At 33.2% G+C, this 16,445-nt stretch overlaps 1 protein-coding gene across 1 annotated transcript in view; it reads right to left on the reverse strand.

Annotated features, from left to right (window-relative positions):
* Nucleotides 1–668: 668 nt before the first annotated feature.
* PHIP (pleckstrin homology domain interacting protein) overlaps nt 669–16,445 on the reverse strand; it is a 121,665-nt gene continuing 105,888 nt past the window's right edge. Inside the window, exons 34-39 of the mRNA XM_029943190.1 lie at nt 11,941–12,093; nt 10,195–10,358; nt 9,479–9,738; nt 8,763–8,960; nt 5,426–6,097; nt 669–912 (exon numbers count right to left, since the gene is read on the reverse strand). Of these exons, the coding sequence (XP_029799050.1) occupies nt 5,460–6,097; nt 8,763–8,960; nt 9,479–9,738; nt 10,195–10,358; nt 11,941–12,093 (1,413 nt within the window). The 3' untranslated portion in view covers nt 669–912; nt 5,426–5,459. The remainder of the gene's footprint in view (nt 913–5,425; nt 6,098–8,762; nt 8,961–9,478; nt 9,739–10,194; nt 10,359–11,940; nt 12,094–16,445) is intronic.

The raw sequence follows: 16,445 nt of genomic DNA on the forward strand, positions 1-16,445 counted from the left end.
TAGACCTGCTTTCCTCAACTTAGAAATTTTATAGTCATTTAAACAAAATTTCTTAGGGAGAAATGATAAATAGCACAAAATTACAAATCATCCCTTTATGTGCTTAATCTGAATTGTCATTTATTATAGCCTTATATATTATTTATACTGTAATTGGGATTCTTGGGAAGTCAATAAAAACATGCCAATCTGAACAAATTCCTAGGAAAACAGTAATACTTTCACAAATCTTATCTTGTATAACTGCTTAACAAGTGGAATATTTCCTTTTCCATGATTTTTGCAGAAATTTTACTTCAAGGTTTTGAAAAAATACTTAACAGAAACTGTTCCTTTGAATTATCTTACATATCTGAATACTGTATTTATCACCCAGTATACACATAGTAACAAATTAATAAAATTTTAAATTAAATGTACTCATTAAAAGGCAAGTGACTTATTTTCAAACTTTGGTTATTTTGGAATTAATTAGGGTACTCACAATCCTTTAACTGGCTATTAATTTTAACATTTTGCTAAATAGGGCAAAACTCTAATGTACCAGCATTTACATACGGCTTCTTTGGTACAGTGTCTGTTGAGATAATGTACTGAGAGCTTTATGTGCTACCACCCCCGCTCCCCCCCCCCAAAGAGCGAATAAGAAATGAGGAGGCTCTACAAAGTAGCTTAGAAAAACAAGTTTTCTATTTATTTTAAAAATAAGTTTGTAGTTACTACATTGCAGGGACAGGAATTCTTACACATACATTCTAGTTTGTATAAAAGGATTCAAAGAATTATGCATCAAAACTAACATAGAAAGTGTCCACGTAACAGTAAAGAAAGGTCCAATCAATATGTACAAAAAGAAAGGGCACTGCTATTCTGGTGTGAGACTGCCGTTTGTAACATGGTACTTCCAGGTTTCTGGAAGAAAAAAACAAAAACCTCAATAAAGCTAAATAATTTGTCTTTAAACTGTTACTTATTACATACAACAGATTTGCTTGTGTTTAACATTGTTTTCTGTACAAAATAAGTATAATTTTAATTTGAAAATGTGTCAGTTTCAACTTTAACCCTCTAGGTCAGTTACTTTTAAAAAACTGAGCTACATTCTACACGTCTAAATATCGTGTGACAAGATTTAACAGTTTTCTAAAAGATCTTTAGTAAGACCTCATCTTGCAATTTTAATATGGTCCAAAAATGTAACTTTGTATTTTGCCTCAATTTAGCTTATCATTGTGATTAATCAACACACACAATCTTAAAAGTCATGAGCATGTGTGCGCCTCTGCATCCTATCGTGTACTATCGTGATCATCTCAAACCTATTCTCTTAGCTCCTTAAGTGTAGAAACTCATAGCCACCCACTATTACATATTTGGTTTGTGCCATATAAAGGTTAATTTCCTGATGATTTTATCTGCATTAAAAAAGTACTTCAACACAGAGCTATCAAAACTAAAAATATATACTTACAGCTCATAGTATTTTCTAATTGTTTACTGCAGTGTGTACAAGATTTGTCTCTGGAGCGTCAAAAGTGGTACTTACAGTCTTCTGACTCAGTTTGACCTCTTCTTGGTTACTATACATAGTACAAAGCATCATTTGGAGTGCTTAGCTTAGTATAACTAAGAACATACGTAGTTTCTTAGTAAATGTAATATTTAGTTCAAATCACTTGGAAATTTGGGGAACTCTGGGGAAGTGCAAGGAGGAAAGTAAAGAAAAGGTGTATTTTTCTAATTTTAATAGGAAAATAAATTCCTATCCAAATATAACTAAACCACATTACAACCTGCTATGTAAAAAATACTTTCTCAGTATGGGGGTAGTTCACAGAATTTATGACTCTACAACCATGTATTGCCTGCGTGTAAGAATGCTTGTAGCCCTTTAAACACTCAAGTATGTTGGTCCTTTCAACCAACTCAAAAATTAATTTCAGGTGGACAAAAACATTCAGAATCAAAATTTGCTTTTAGTTGACATTTGAGAGATACACAGGTATGTCTGTATGCATAAAATGGAATGCTATAATTAAACACTATTAACTAGAGGAACTAGTATTATTAATATTTTAAAACATGTAAATGTTGTGAATACAACATAAGCAAAAATGTGATTTGAATACATCTGATTAATTCACTACACTCCAAACGATGGTCAGTTCCAGGTGTTAACAAACATGCTGCATGAGGATCTTATTGCAGACCAGTCTCTCTTACGAAATTCACTTCCAAGTGATACTAAATTCAGCCAAACTCTTGTTTCAGATGTGACATGATCAAGCCCACAATTGTTCTATAGTTACTCTAATTTATGGAGGAAGATAGTTCCAGAATAATGTTGACAAAGAGCCTTAAAGTTTGTGAAGTTGTGCCAATAATAAAAACAATGGAAACAAGACCAACAAATCCTTAGTACATTAATTTATGTAGAAAACAGTCTAATGACAGAGTAGACTGCAAAGGATAAAATTTTAAGAAGGTATATATCTATTGCCCAGAATTGTTGAGACTGTAATTAGATAGAATGATTTAAACAGCTCATTTGCAACATTTCATAATTTTATAAGATTTGATTGGGACTGGAGACTACTGGCGTAGAGGGAGAGATTAGCTACTTAAAAATGTATAAATTGATTTATATTTTCCATGTATGTAACAAGTTAGATTTCGGAAACTTTCAATAAACTTGAGATTTTTATTGGTCACCTAAGACAACTGCCAACATTCCTTATGGCCTACAAAGAGTACATACATGGTGTCACTGTCTTAAAGAGGATTATTTTCCCAATATTTTTGATATTTGGTCAAACAGAACAAAAATATGGCAATGACTTAAATTTCTCACTTTTGCAATGTATAGAAGCTAAATTATAAAAATATAAAATCTAAATATATCTGATATTACTAATACATTTTTAAGTGTTTTAATTACAAAGAATCTGGATCCAAGTCATTTTTGCTTTACTAAGAAACCAATGTCTAATAATGTCCAAATAAAGTCATAAATATACAGTGTCTTTAGAAGAGGAATAATACATTTAGTTGTTGCACGTAAGATGGTATTTACTCATTTCTTTGCTCAAGAGTTAGAACTACTCTATACATTGTACTAGAGGTATATTCCACTCTAAGACTGTGTACGCTCTTTTTTTCTGTACACACCTTAAAACTGTACACTTATTTTTTACAACAATGGATTTATAGTCTATTTTTTTTTCCAACACAATGCAGATAACATCAGGAAATTACATGTTCCAAATAGATTGCCTTCAAAAGCAACAAATTACTTTAATGACTTAAATTTCAAACATACACATTATTCTCAATAATGGTGTAACTGAAAGACTCATTTAACAATACAACCAAGCCATCCATTTCTGCATTATGAAGAGTTTAACTACTGAATTTTAATTATATAGTTAAATATATTTGTTAGAAAAAAATAAATATACAAAAAACCTGAAAAATTTGAAATTATTTTTCAACTGCAAAATCACAGCAATCCAGTTAAGATCTGGAAAATGGTTTACTTAATTTCACAGGAGGTTTTCTGTACAAATTAGGTTACAAATGATCTAAAAAGCCCAAATGTATCACTTTCCATTGTTCTTCAAGACAATTAAATGACGGCTAACATTTATCCCTACCAGAAAAAAGTAAAGAAATAATTATGTAATATATTTTGCCAAGATTCAATTAAAGACTTTATTTTTCTACATCAAGGTCATGCTGATAACATATTTTCCCATCCTCACTTTTTAAAAATGTAGTATCTGAAAATTTTGGTTACATTTTTGTACCATACTAGTCCTCAGAAAATACTACATTCTTTAAGCTTTTTAAAAAATGGACAATAATTTTTAAACAATAGAAATGGTATTTATGTTGGTTTTTAAGGTATAAAATAACTACTGTACCATAAACAAATAAATAACTGCTTTCCTTTTCCATAGCAGTACATATAGCAATACATTCTCCTAAGTCATATAGTTATCATTTACAATAGACAACTCAATTTTACTAATGATGCAAAAAATAATAGAATACAAGGCACAATCATTAAATGGAATTTTTCTTTAGGGTGTATACTGACATACCAGCGTGATAAGGATACCATAAAAAGTGCAGAAAAAACACAATGTGCAATGAGACCACTGTATAAAACATGATTGCATAAAAAGTGATTTGGCCTATTTTAACCCTTAATAATTGAAAATAACCAATCTTCCCCTTAAAATTAAACTATAAAGTATGACATTTTAAAATTATTTTTATTCTACCACTATCTAAAAAATCCTGAAAAAAGAATTTATACCTGGGTAATAGTATATAAGTATGTGTTTGTATATATATTTAATTATACCCATTTATCAATATATACACATACACACACAGACACATTTCTTTTTAAGTCATTTTAGCCTATTAGTTATGTCTAAAGTTTAGAAACGACATTAATCCAGATCAACAAGTAAACATCAAATCCCATACCTTTTTCCTGTATTTTCCTTGAATCCTTTAACCACTTAAAACATTTTCTCTAAAACATCTCTGTCAAAGGACCCACCAGTGCATTATTTTCTACTATTAAGTACCAAAAAAAGATACATCTCAGCATAACTCTTTTTAATAACGTGCTCTTTAGAATAATATATAGCCTTTCCAATATTGAAAAGTGTATGCTGTCCTGACAGTCAAAAACAGGCTTTCCACTGCACTGATTCTCAGTCTTTGGCACAATAAACAGAGATTGAGTGATTGATATAAGAATCAAGGTCTGAAAAATTAGACAGTCAAATGTTTTCCAATGTGGATATGTTTCCTTTCCATCAGTACATTTTCTCTTATGTTTGGTAGAAATGGAATACAGCAAAAGCCTCATCTAGATTCTTTGTAGATGAACATTCTATAATTAAAATTAAACTTTTTAGGGTTATCAAATGGTGGGAATTTTTATATTTATCTTTAGAGGAAACACACTTCTTAATTTACTGCTACTCTGGTAACATCTGTCTTCCTAGGGGCACGACTTCTGTATCAATAGAAATGTACCTGGCTTGGTCAAAAATAATTCATTTTAACATGAAATGTTCTATCACTAGGAATACTATGTTCCTTAAGAGTGTAGCAGAACTGTCTTTTCCAGAAATAAACTGGGAATTCATTATAGGTCCTCAATTTCTTTTGTTTCAAACAGTGAATGAAATAAATGTTGAAATGCATAACCTATCTAAAGGCAATAAATAGCAAACATTTAAAATATATATGTATATATTTATATATATATATTCATTTAAAGAATTGAAGTGTCTTGTAAGTTTGTCTTTTTTTTTGCAAATCAAATCATAACATTCCCTAATCCACCATAGCAGCAAGGAAGCAGAAGCCTTAGTTCTACGTATTCCTTAACTGTACCTGCCTTATGATTTTGAAGTAAAATATTTTGGTACAAGTTACCAACCAATTAAATTAGCTTTTGCTTTTTCAGTCAACTTTCGGACTCGTCCTCTACTAGAAGTTCCAAAAGTCAAAGAGGTGTCTTCGAACAACAGCTGCCTTTGCTCTTCTTCAGAATCATCCTCATTATAGAAAGCTGTCCTTCGACCTTGGTTTCTAGTTCTCATGTGGGGTTCAGAGCCTTTAAGTTCCTCAAACTCTTCTTCCTCATCCATAGGATCATCAGTCTTTTTTCGGTTACTTCTCCTTAGCATTTTAACACTTGTAGGAACTAAGAGATCGGAATCTAGTTTTTGTGTCTTCATCTTCCTTTTCGGTTTTCTGCCTCCACGACTTTTTTTCTGTAACAAATCCTCCTTTACAGTATTAGTTTCAGAAAGAAAACTGCATGTTGAAGAAGGAACTACTTCATCTCTGATTGAATGCACATTATTTTGCTCTGAATTTTCTGGCTTTGCATATTGTAGTTTTTTGGGCTTTCTACCCCTTTTCTTGTGTATAACTTCACCACTATTGGTATTAACTTCTACCTTAGGCTTCCTTCCAGGTCCTCTCTTCACAAGTTTAGATGGCTGCGCTCCATGGCCATTTACTTGAATGCTTCCTGGTACAAGAGCATTGTTCCTGCAATCTGCTAAAAAGGAATAGTAGTACTCTTAACATATGGAATTGCTTTTTTATTTGACTCTGAAACTACTCAGTAAGGACACTGCTATACTTATGTAAGCACATAATTCTAATTTTTGTTTTTACTAAAATGAGAAAAGGAACCAACAAAAGGTTAACAGTTTAATGATATTATTTTCTACTTAAAACTCACAGAGGAAGAAAGATCCTTAATGAAGTCATTAATGACCACACATGAGGGGAATGACACTCAGCAAATAAATAACCTGTTAACATTGTAAATAATGATACAGCTGGGATCAGCCAAGGTTTCTTAGCACCACTACCTTTCCTACATGTTCTAATACATGAACAATATCTCCATTACACAAAATGACCATATTCACTTGTATGGAGCTTAGCAACCACAAAGAACTTCACTGCTTACCTCATTAACAAGTTTTCAGTATTCCTACCTTTAAAGCAGCTCAATCATGGAAAATGATCTTAGTATAAAATCCATGACCTTTTAACTTGGTAATCTGAGTAAGTAGTAAGCATATGATCCCCTTCTACTTACCTCTAATCACTTTTTCTACTAAGGACAGAAGAAAAAGGGATATTAAGACTGGAATGATTCTCGTATTTGATCCCTTTTTGTAAAAGGCGAAAGATTTATGTGATCTGAAGAGAAACTGGAGTATTGATTCCTTTTTGGATATGATTATCATACCCTCTCTGATATCAGGGAAGAGTTTACAATTTTGAGAGGTTTCTGAGAACACTAAAGATGCAATTTAGTATGTAGATGTAGTAGCTACTATAAAACTTAAAATTATATATGTGATTTATAGTGGTTTATATTATATTTCCACAGGCCAGAATTGCCTCTTGATTCTAATAGTTAAGCCAGGTGTCAATGTTTATGTAATAAGTCACCATTAATGACTTATTAGCTAATTGTATTTCTATACTGCCCTGGTTAACTTATGTATTTGTGATGCTCAAAACTTATAAATCATATTGGTTACTGGACCCCCTATTTTAATGCTAGAACCAATTCACTATGTTCATTTGATTTCTGTAGGATTCAAAGTGACAGAAGCAAGGTCAATATAGCAACAAAAACCTTTGAATTCAGTTCAGAAAGGAAGCAAATAATAAAAATGCAAAACACTGATATACAAAGTCATTTGCCTCTTTATTCACTTACTGTCCGCTATATACTAAGTATAGGTGACTGAAGAAGTAATTAAACCCAGAAGTTCAGATTCCACTGGATATAGACACATGTAAGAAAGAATACTCTAAGTGTCAAAAAAAGCAATGAACAGGGTGTTCTGGAAACTGTCTGAAGAACTCAAGAAGAGGCTTCCTGGAGTAGATAGTATTTCAAAGTGGGACTTGAAAGGTAATAGGAAATCATTAAATTGGGAGAGGAAAAAAAGGCATTGCAAAGAAGAAAGAGAAGGACAACAATATTTCAGAGACTTCAAGTGGTATAGGATAGTTGGGACATTAAAGGAAAAGTAAAGAAAGCGGGAATGTTAGGCGGCAGCCGAGTAATGAAGAGTCTTAAATAACAGGCAAAAAACATTAAAAATCTGATTCCATGTTTGATTTGAAAGCAGAGAAGGATTTCAACTGTGTGTGTATATGGGCATGCCTGTACTTGTGCTACAGATAAATAATCAGAAAGATCACTTTTATGCAATGTGGAAGATGTACAGGGTAAGGAAGAGGTGAGAACGAAGACAAGACCAATTCGAAAACTAGAACAGTTCAGGTGCGAAATTATGTAGGCCTGAATTAAGAACATGGAAATCAGAGGAACCGATTTTAGAGATATTAAGGAGGCAGAAATAACAAACTAATGACTTAAGTAGATCTGGAAGAGAAGTCTAGATGACTCCCTGTATTTAAGCTTACATAGGGGGGGTTATATCCCAATGCCTTTTATATATATATAAAAGGATGTTTCAGTAGAAAATAAAATTTTGAGAGGTTTCTGAGAACACTAAAGACGCAATTGTTTAGGCATTCTTTGGAAGCTGTAATACAAAATGCTTCTTCTTGAACTGCTCAATGCCGATAAGCCATAATTGTTTTAACACATCATAGGGTGCACTGTAACAATCACTTTCTCCATCGTTCAAAGTTTTTACAATGAAAATCTGCAGATAAAAGAACTTGGAAGCCTAACTATAGAGAGTTAAAAGTTGTATGACAGAACAAAGGTGGGGCTGTAGACAACCCTGATGAGTTAACATTTAGTGAAGGGCAGTGTGCTGAATTTTGTGATGTACAAACAACTTAATTTTTCTAGAAAAGTAAAGACTTCCACATTTGGTTAAGTAAATCCAATTTAATTTAAACTTCTTGAAAATAAGAAGGCTTTGTAATAATGAAGTTAGGAACTAGTTAATTTACATCAGTAAAAGCCTTTGATTCTAGAATTTGTTTTTATTTCTATATAGCAAGTTTTTCTTGGCTCTTAAAATTTAATGACATTACAGTTTTCTTTGGGCACAAAGCTGCAAATCAAAAGATGTCTCACTGAATGTATCAACTAATACAGAATATGACTTTTAAATGAACAACCTAACAAAAAGTGGATATAAATGCTACCTCCAACAAAAAGCATCACTCTTAAGAAAGATCTACTTTATCTTGGAAGATACAAATAACCTTACCTTGCTCAATGATGGGTGAGGACTTTGAGAGAGTGGATGTTTTTGAGAGTACAGATGATTTCACTTTACGTTTAACTGGCTTTTCTTTTTCTGTGTTTTCTTTTGCAGAATTATTCCTAGTTCCATGACTAATACTGGATTGACCAGGACTTGAAAGAGTATTCAAGGTTTTGGAATGCTTCACAGAATTCTCTAGAACTGAAACACATACACACAAGATTAAAAGCTAAGTTATTTAACCTAAAAACAAGCAAGGAGGTTGGGATCACTTCTAATTTGAACTGCTTGAATTACCCAAAAGGACACAACCTAGGAGTTGCTTAATGCTTCCTTTGGAAATCTACTTTCAAACAGGAAAAAGGAATACACAAATAAACACTTTTAACAATTTCAGACCTTTTTTGATGATGTCCAGTCACTTCAAGATTATGAAAGCAAGCATTAGCAAACTGTTAGCAAGTCTGGGTACTAGGATCCAGGCAGTCTGGATCAGAGTTGCCATTTTTAAGTATTATTCTACACGACATTCCTAAACCTCATTTTTTCCTTATTAAAAGTAAAAACAAATAAGCAAAAAAGAACAGAAACAATCAAGAAAGCAAAACCAACATTTTCTGCTGGAATTTAAAAAAATCCAATATATTTCATTTGGCAAAAGAAAAGCTAAATTTAAAAACCATATATGTTCCAATTTAGAAACTGTAACTGATTCTTACTTGTTTTCCCTGGAATTGCAGATGTATTAGCTTTTGAAATTAAAGCCTTTGCTGCTGAAGAAGTAGATGGCTGCTCAGTGGTAACTGGATCTACAACCACTCGATTGCTTCTGGTTCGAACTACAGAACTGGATTCTGTTTTACCATTTATCTGAGTGGCATTATGCCTCGGTGGTATTGATCGTGTAGGTGTAGAGAATGGAGAGGTAGACATATCTGACTTTAGCTGGGGTTTTAAGGTCCTTTTTTTCCTTTCAGGGCTGTAAATAAAGTAATATCATTAGTCATTCCTATAGCTCTATTTGGATAAATAAAATAGTTTTATAATACTGTTGGATTCAATATTTGTACTATTATGAAATATGTTAAAATATGAGATTTGTAGTGGATTTCATATGGTTGTGAGCCTTTGAAAGTGAATATTTAGTGAAGGATTGTCATAAATGCTACAGTTATATGACAGAAAGCATGATGCCATCACTATCCTAAAAATGCTGTTTTACTGTATAGATTTAGCAGTTTGAATTTTAGCACTTACACTAGTATAGCTTTAGTTAAAAGATTAAAAATCCTCCACATCATAGGAACTTGCATGTCAAATATATCATTCTGCAATATAGGGAATAGTAAAGGAAGTATTAAAAAAAACACCGAGTTCTATCATTTAGATGACAAAGTTACAGATCAGTTGATGTTTTTTAAAATAAGTCATATACCTTGATGCAGCACTACTGGAGACAGAGCTGCTTCTGTTTCTTTTCTTCCTCCTTTTGGTTATTGTATTTCTTTTATGAAAACGAAGAGCAGATTTATAATCTGATAAAACTGAACTAATGTGTTCCTCAAAGAAAGCAGACAGGCGCAAACTCATGCTGTAAATCTATGATAAGAAAACAAATGTTTAAACATGTTAAAGAAAATGCCTGCTCAGTAAATATTAACATATAACTTAAGCATTTTTCTAGCAAAAAGTTTCAACATTTTAACATTATTTTCCTCCCAATCTCTTTAGATAAAGAGTAATACTAAAGCCTTTTTACATTTAAACTATATTTTTTTAATAATTTTTTTAATTTTGGGAGGAGGGAGAGAGAGAGAGGAAAATATGAATGAGAATCTTAAGTAGGCTCCACGTTTAGTGTGGAGCCCTGAATAGTACTCACTCCCATGATCCTGGAATCATGATCTGAGCCGAAATCAAGAGTCAGACACTCAACTGACTGAACTACCCAGGTGCCCCAACAATTACACTATTTTTATACTAGGAATCTTCCAAGGTTTCAGATTCTTTCTTAAAATTTTAATTTTGGGGTGGCTGAGGAGCAGAGGGAGAGGGAGAGACAGAATCTTATTAAGCAGGCTCCATGCTCAGTACTGAGCCTAATACAGGGCTCAATCCTACAAACCTGGGATCATGTCCTGAGCCAAAATGGAGTTGAACGCTCACTTAAATGAACCACCCAAAGGCCCCAGATTTCAGATTCTTAAATAAGAGCCTTTGTATCAATTCACATGACTCATACAGACAAAATTCCTGTGAACTCTATCACACTGAAACTATTCCTGAGGGGCCCCTGGATGACTCAGTTGGTCAAGTGTCCAGCTTCGGCTCAGGTCATGAGCTCACGGTTCATGGGTTCGGGCCCCGCGTAGGGCTCTGTGCTGACAGCTAGCTCAGAGCCTGGTGCCTGCTTCAGATTCTGTGTCTCTCTCTCTCTCTGACCCTTCCCTGCTCGCACTGTCTCTCAAAAATAAATAAAAAACATAAAAAGAAAAAAAGAAAAAAGAAACTATTCCTGAGGTTTTGAACCTGTTTTCCATTGCTACTTAGAGCTGCCATCTATACTTTTTGTTTTTAAAATCTTTAACATTTATTTATTTGAGAGACAGAACATGAGTGGGTGAGGGACAGAGAGAGAGGAAGACAGAATCTGAAGCAGGCTCCAGGCTCTGAGCTGTCAGTACAAAGCCTGATGCAGGGCTCGAACTCATGAATTGGGAGATCATGACCTGAGCTGAAGGTGGATGCTTAACCGACTGAGCCATCCAGGTGCCCCTATTCTTTTTCATCTCATTCCCACATATCACCCTTCTCTGATGTCTGCCCAAAGAGTGGTAAATGATATTTATAATTTTACTCACTTTTATAAATCATTCACAAAAATACCTTTCCATTAATGCAGAAAATAACTAGAAAAGTTAAGCCCACATAGCCCTAATATGTACTAGGACAATAAATATGTGGTATGGGTTAAGGAAAAGTAACCATTCCTAAACATTAGTGTCATCGCTGTTATTTTATAGAAAGAAATACATGTAAATTCTTTTTTCCACTAGGATACCATTAAGAACATAATAGAAAGTAAATTTTGCTCTATATTTAATCAAAGGAACTATAGTTACTTAACATATTTTTCTACTAATTTCATTTAAATTTAAACAAAAACAATTTAACTATATACCCTTGATCTTTTGCTTGGTGTATAGGCTTTGGAATTGCTAAAAATAAGTCTGACATCTTTACATAATTCCATTGGTGACTCATAATTCCCAGCCTCTAATGTCTCTCTAACAGTAGCAAAATCCATTGGAGTGTCAATGATGTCTCTGTAGTCCTAAGAGAAGAAAAATAGGTGGTATTATTATTAACATCACTACCACAAAGCATTACTACTCTGCACAGGGATTCACATTTAATTGTTGTGATGAAATCAAGTCCCAGAATTATTAATAATCCCATATTTTCCTCATCAAGGCTTTTTTTCTAGTAATTTTTATTTTTTTCATGTCCCTTCCCTTTTATTCAAGTCAAGACAGGATTCTTCTCATTCAAGAAGGTATTAAGTTCTGCTTCTTTTTTTTGAGGAAGAGGTAAAGGGTAGAGCTGTTCTGGAAAAAGAGGATTAAGAGTACTGGAAAAAACCTCAGATTTATAACAAATTTGTTTCATGTAATAAACTCAAAATTTTATACTAGCTATGTACTCTAAAGGCTTTGACTCACTGAAATATAATTGTAACTTTAAAATAAGGACACCAAAAAATAAAAAATAAAATGAGATAAAATCATGGAAATATGCTAATATCCCATTTGTGTGGAGGCCTGAGTTCTAGTAACCTCACCTTTAGTACTGCAATTGGAAGCTGCATTATTCAGGAATTGTGAATGCAAATAGTTGTCACAAAGCCTATGTACTTCATTAGACAAAGGAGAAGTGGAATCACCTAAAGTATCCATCTAGTCAATTGTGTATAAAATAAGGCAATAGATTAGAAGCAATAAAAACAGACAAGTAAAAGCAGAAACAGAAGGGTATAAAATTATTTAAATATGGTATCTTTTAAAAGGGGAAGAGTAGTAATACATCTTTTCCATAGCCCAGAAGTATATAACTATATTTTTCAAAATATAGCTTGAGTTTGCACCATCAAATTTAAATTTATGATCAAATAGTATTATCTTTTACAAATATGGACAGTTGTATTTCTTCTGTAACAATCTATATGCCTTTTATTTCTTTTTTTTTTTTTTACCCTGTTTCATTGTCTAGAGTTTGCATTATTATGTTGAAAAGCAGTGTTGAGAACATCTTTGCCTCATTACCAACCTTAGGGGGAAAGCATTTGGTTTTTCATGATTAAGTATAATTTAGCTGTAGATTTTTAAACAGATGTTATCACATTTTTTTATTTTTTTAATTTTTTATGTCTTTATTTTATTTTGAGAGCGAGAGAGAGAGGCAGTGTGAGCGGGGGAGGGGCAGAGGGAGAAGGAGACACAGAATCCGAAGCAAGCTCCAGGCTCTGAGCTGTCAGCAGAACCTGATGGAGCTCGAACCCACGGGACTGTGAGATCATGACCTGAGCTTAACTTGGCCACTTAACTGACTGAGCTACCCAGGTGCCCCTATTTATCACATTTTCAAAGTTCCATTTTATTCCTAGTTTTAAGAGTTTTTTCTTTTTAAATTATCATTAATGGTGGTGTTTTCTTACATTATGTATTTGTCTATCTGGCATCCATTCATTGGAGGGCTAATTATGTTAATTTTATTTTCATATCTTTTGTATTCCTGATGCTCTGGCATTTGGGGATCCTTACAGACCTGAGGAGAGTCTGCCCCTCCCAGAACTAACCAATTCTTAGAGATAGCACAGGGCTGCACTTAAAACACATCTTTCATATGTACACCAATCACCTCCTTATCTAATTTACATACACCAAGTAAGTCAGTAGTTCCTCTGCCCTGAATTGTCATAAGGCCAGGTACCAGACAACTAGAGACCATCCCTATGCCCATTGGAATTATTCCAATTAGCCAGTCCTAAAGTGTTTACCCTGCTCTGCCTTGTGTTTCTCATAAAAACCTTAATAAAGGCTCTGGCTTAAGCACTTCCTTGCTCCTGCCTTCTGCCATGTGACCAAAACCTGAGGTTTCCCTTGTGGCTCTAAGAGGCATTCAGCGACACCATCTCTGGGACTTGTGAGTGTAATAAATTTTCTTTTAAGCCCCATTTTGTTTCCTCTTATGGCAATGCTGACTCTACCATTTAATCCCATATCCAATATGTACATTCTTGAATAAATATTTATTTCTGTCACTTTTTCATATGCATTTACTGATATGATCATCTGACTTCTTTAGTACGATTAATTACATGGACTCATTTTTGAATACTGAATGAGCCTTATATCCCTGGATTAAAGCCCACTTGGTCATGGTATAAACTCATTTGTACATACCATTCAATTCTATCTGCTGACATTTTATTAAGAATTTTTGCATTTTCTTCTTTTGTATTTTTTGGGTCCAGTTTTAATGTCAGGATAATACTGGTTTCACAGAGTGAGTGCAGAAGTAGTCTCTTCTCTGTCTTGTGAAAGAGACTATGTAGAATTTGTGTTAATTCTTTAAATTTTGGTAGAATTGTACAGTGAAAACCTCTGGACCTAAGACATTTCTGTTTTGAAAGCTTTTAATTACAAATTAAATTCCCTACTAGTTACAGGGCTATTCAAATGATCTATTTCTATTGGGTGAGTTGTGGTAGTCTGTACTCTGAGAAATGGTCCATTTCATCTACGATGTCATAACTGTATGTGTCGAGTTGCCTGTAGTATTCCTTTTATAATCTTTTTGGTATCTGCAGGGTCTGTAGTGGTACCTTCTACTACATTCCTGATATTAGCAATTTGTGTCTCTTTTCATAATAGAGATCTGTCACTTTCATAGATCTTTTCAAAGAACCAGATTTTTGGTTTTATGGATTTTTCTATGTTTTTCTGTTTTTCAGTTGCATTGATTTCTTATTATTTCCTTTCTTCTGCTCGCTGTGGGTTAATTTAATTTTATTTTTCTTGGTTCTTAAGGAGAGAGCTTGGATGACTGATTTGAAACTTCTTCTATTCGCATGTACTATTTAGTACTGTACATTGCCCTGCATTTTTAAGCTTAATCCCACTAATTTTAATATATTGTATTCATTTTCATTTACTAGTTCAATGTGTTTATTTTCCCAAAAGATTTCTTTGATCTCACAGATTATTCAGAAGTATTTTTATTTGGTCATCAATCAAGTGATTAGAGATTTTTCCTGTTACTTTATTTCTGGTTTGCTTACACTGTGGTTGGAAATCACTCTGTATGATTTCAATTACATTTGTCATCTTATTGTTTTGTTTTTTTATTTTCTCCCCAATCTTCCTTGGTCACTTTAACAGATTCCATTTGATTCATGTACTGTGTTCATGACTGTAACTCTATGTATACATTTTTTGAGCGATTGCTTGGGTACTTATAACATATACAAAATTATCAAAATATACTGGTGTCATGCACAAAATAAAGCAACCCATGGAATGAGAGAAGGTATTTGCAAATGACATATCCAATAAAGGGATAGTACCCAAAATATAAAAAGAACTTATATACACTCAAAACACAATCTGATTTTAAAAATGAGCAAAAGACATAAACATTTTTCCAAAGAAGACCTATAGTTAGCCAACAGATACATGAAAAGATGCTCATAATAAGGTATCACCTTGTACCTGTCAGAATGGCTAAAATAAAAAATACAGAAATGACAGGTATTGGCGAGGATGTGGAGAACCAGGAACACTCATGCACTCTTGGTGGGAAGGCAAACTCGTGCAGCTACTTCAGGAAACAGTATGGAGGTTCCTCAAAAAGTTAAAAATAGGACTACTCTACAATCTAGCAATCACACTACTGGATATTTACCCAAATACAAGAACATTAATTGAAAAGGATACATGTACCCTTAAGTTTATAGCACTATTACTGATGAATGGATAAAGAAGATGTGGTCTATATATACAGTGAAATATTATTCATCCATGAAGAAGAATGAAATCTTGCCATTTAAAATGACATGAATGGAGCTAGAGAGTATAATGTTAAGTGAAATGAGTCAGATATATGTGTATATATGGAATTTCAGAAATAAAACAAATAAGCAACAGGAAAAGAGAGAGAGAGAGAGTCATGGTAAGAAACAAGACTCTTAATTATAGAGAACTGATGGTTACAAGAAGGGATTACGGAGTGCACTTGTGGTGATAAGCACAGGGTGATGTATGAAAGTGCTGAATCATTGTATTTAACAGCTGAAACTGAGTGTAATTAAAATAAAAATTTTTTAAAAAGATAGTGAAATAGAAAAGAATGACATGTCCAAAGTGAAAATTGCGTTTTTGGATTTTCCCGCGTAATAAAATCATATAAATGATCTTAAAAATAAATAACAACATCCCAAAGACTGAAACTTTCACTTTTAAGATAGCTTGTTGGGTGAGGGGGAGAGGGGGCAGCACAGTTAAAGGAGTTATAAAACTGCTTTATGCAATGGTAACATCATTTGAACAGTAGCTGTCCAACCTCTCTCACTCCTTAAGGGTAACTAACCAATTCCACAGAAACTTTAATTATATGGATATTAAACAT

This window comes from Suricata suricatta, chromosome 7 (assembly GCF_006229205.1).
Source record: "Suricata suricatta isolate VVHF042 chromosome 7, meerkat_22Aug2017_6uvM2_HiC, whole genome shotgun sequence".
Lineage (NCBI taxonomy): Eukaryota > Metazoa > Chordata > Mammalia > Carnivora > Herpestidae > Suricata > Suricata suricatta.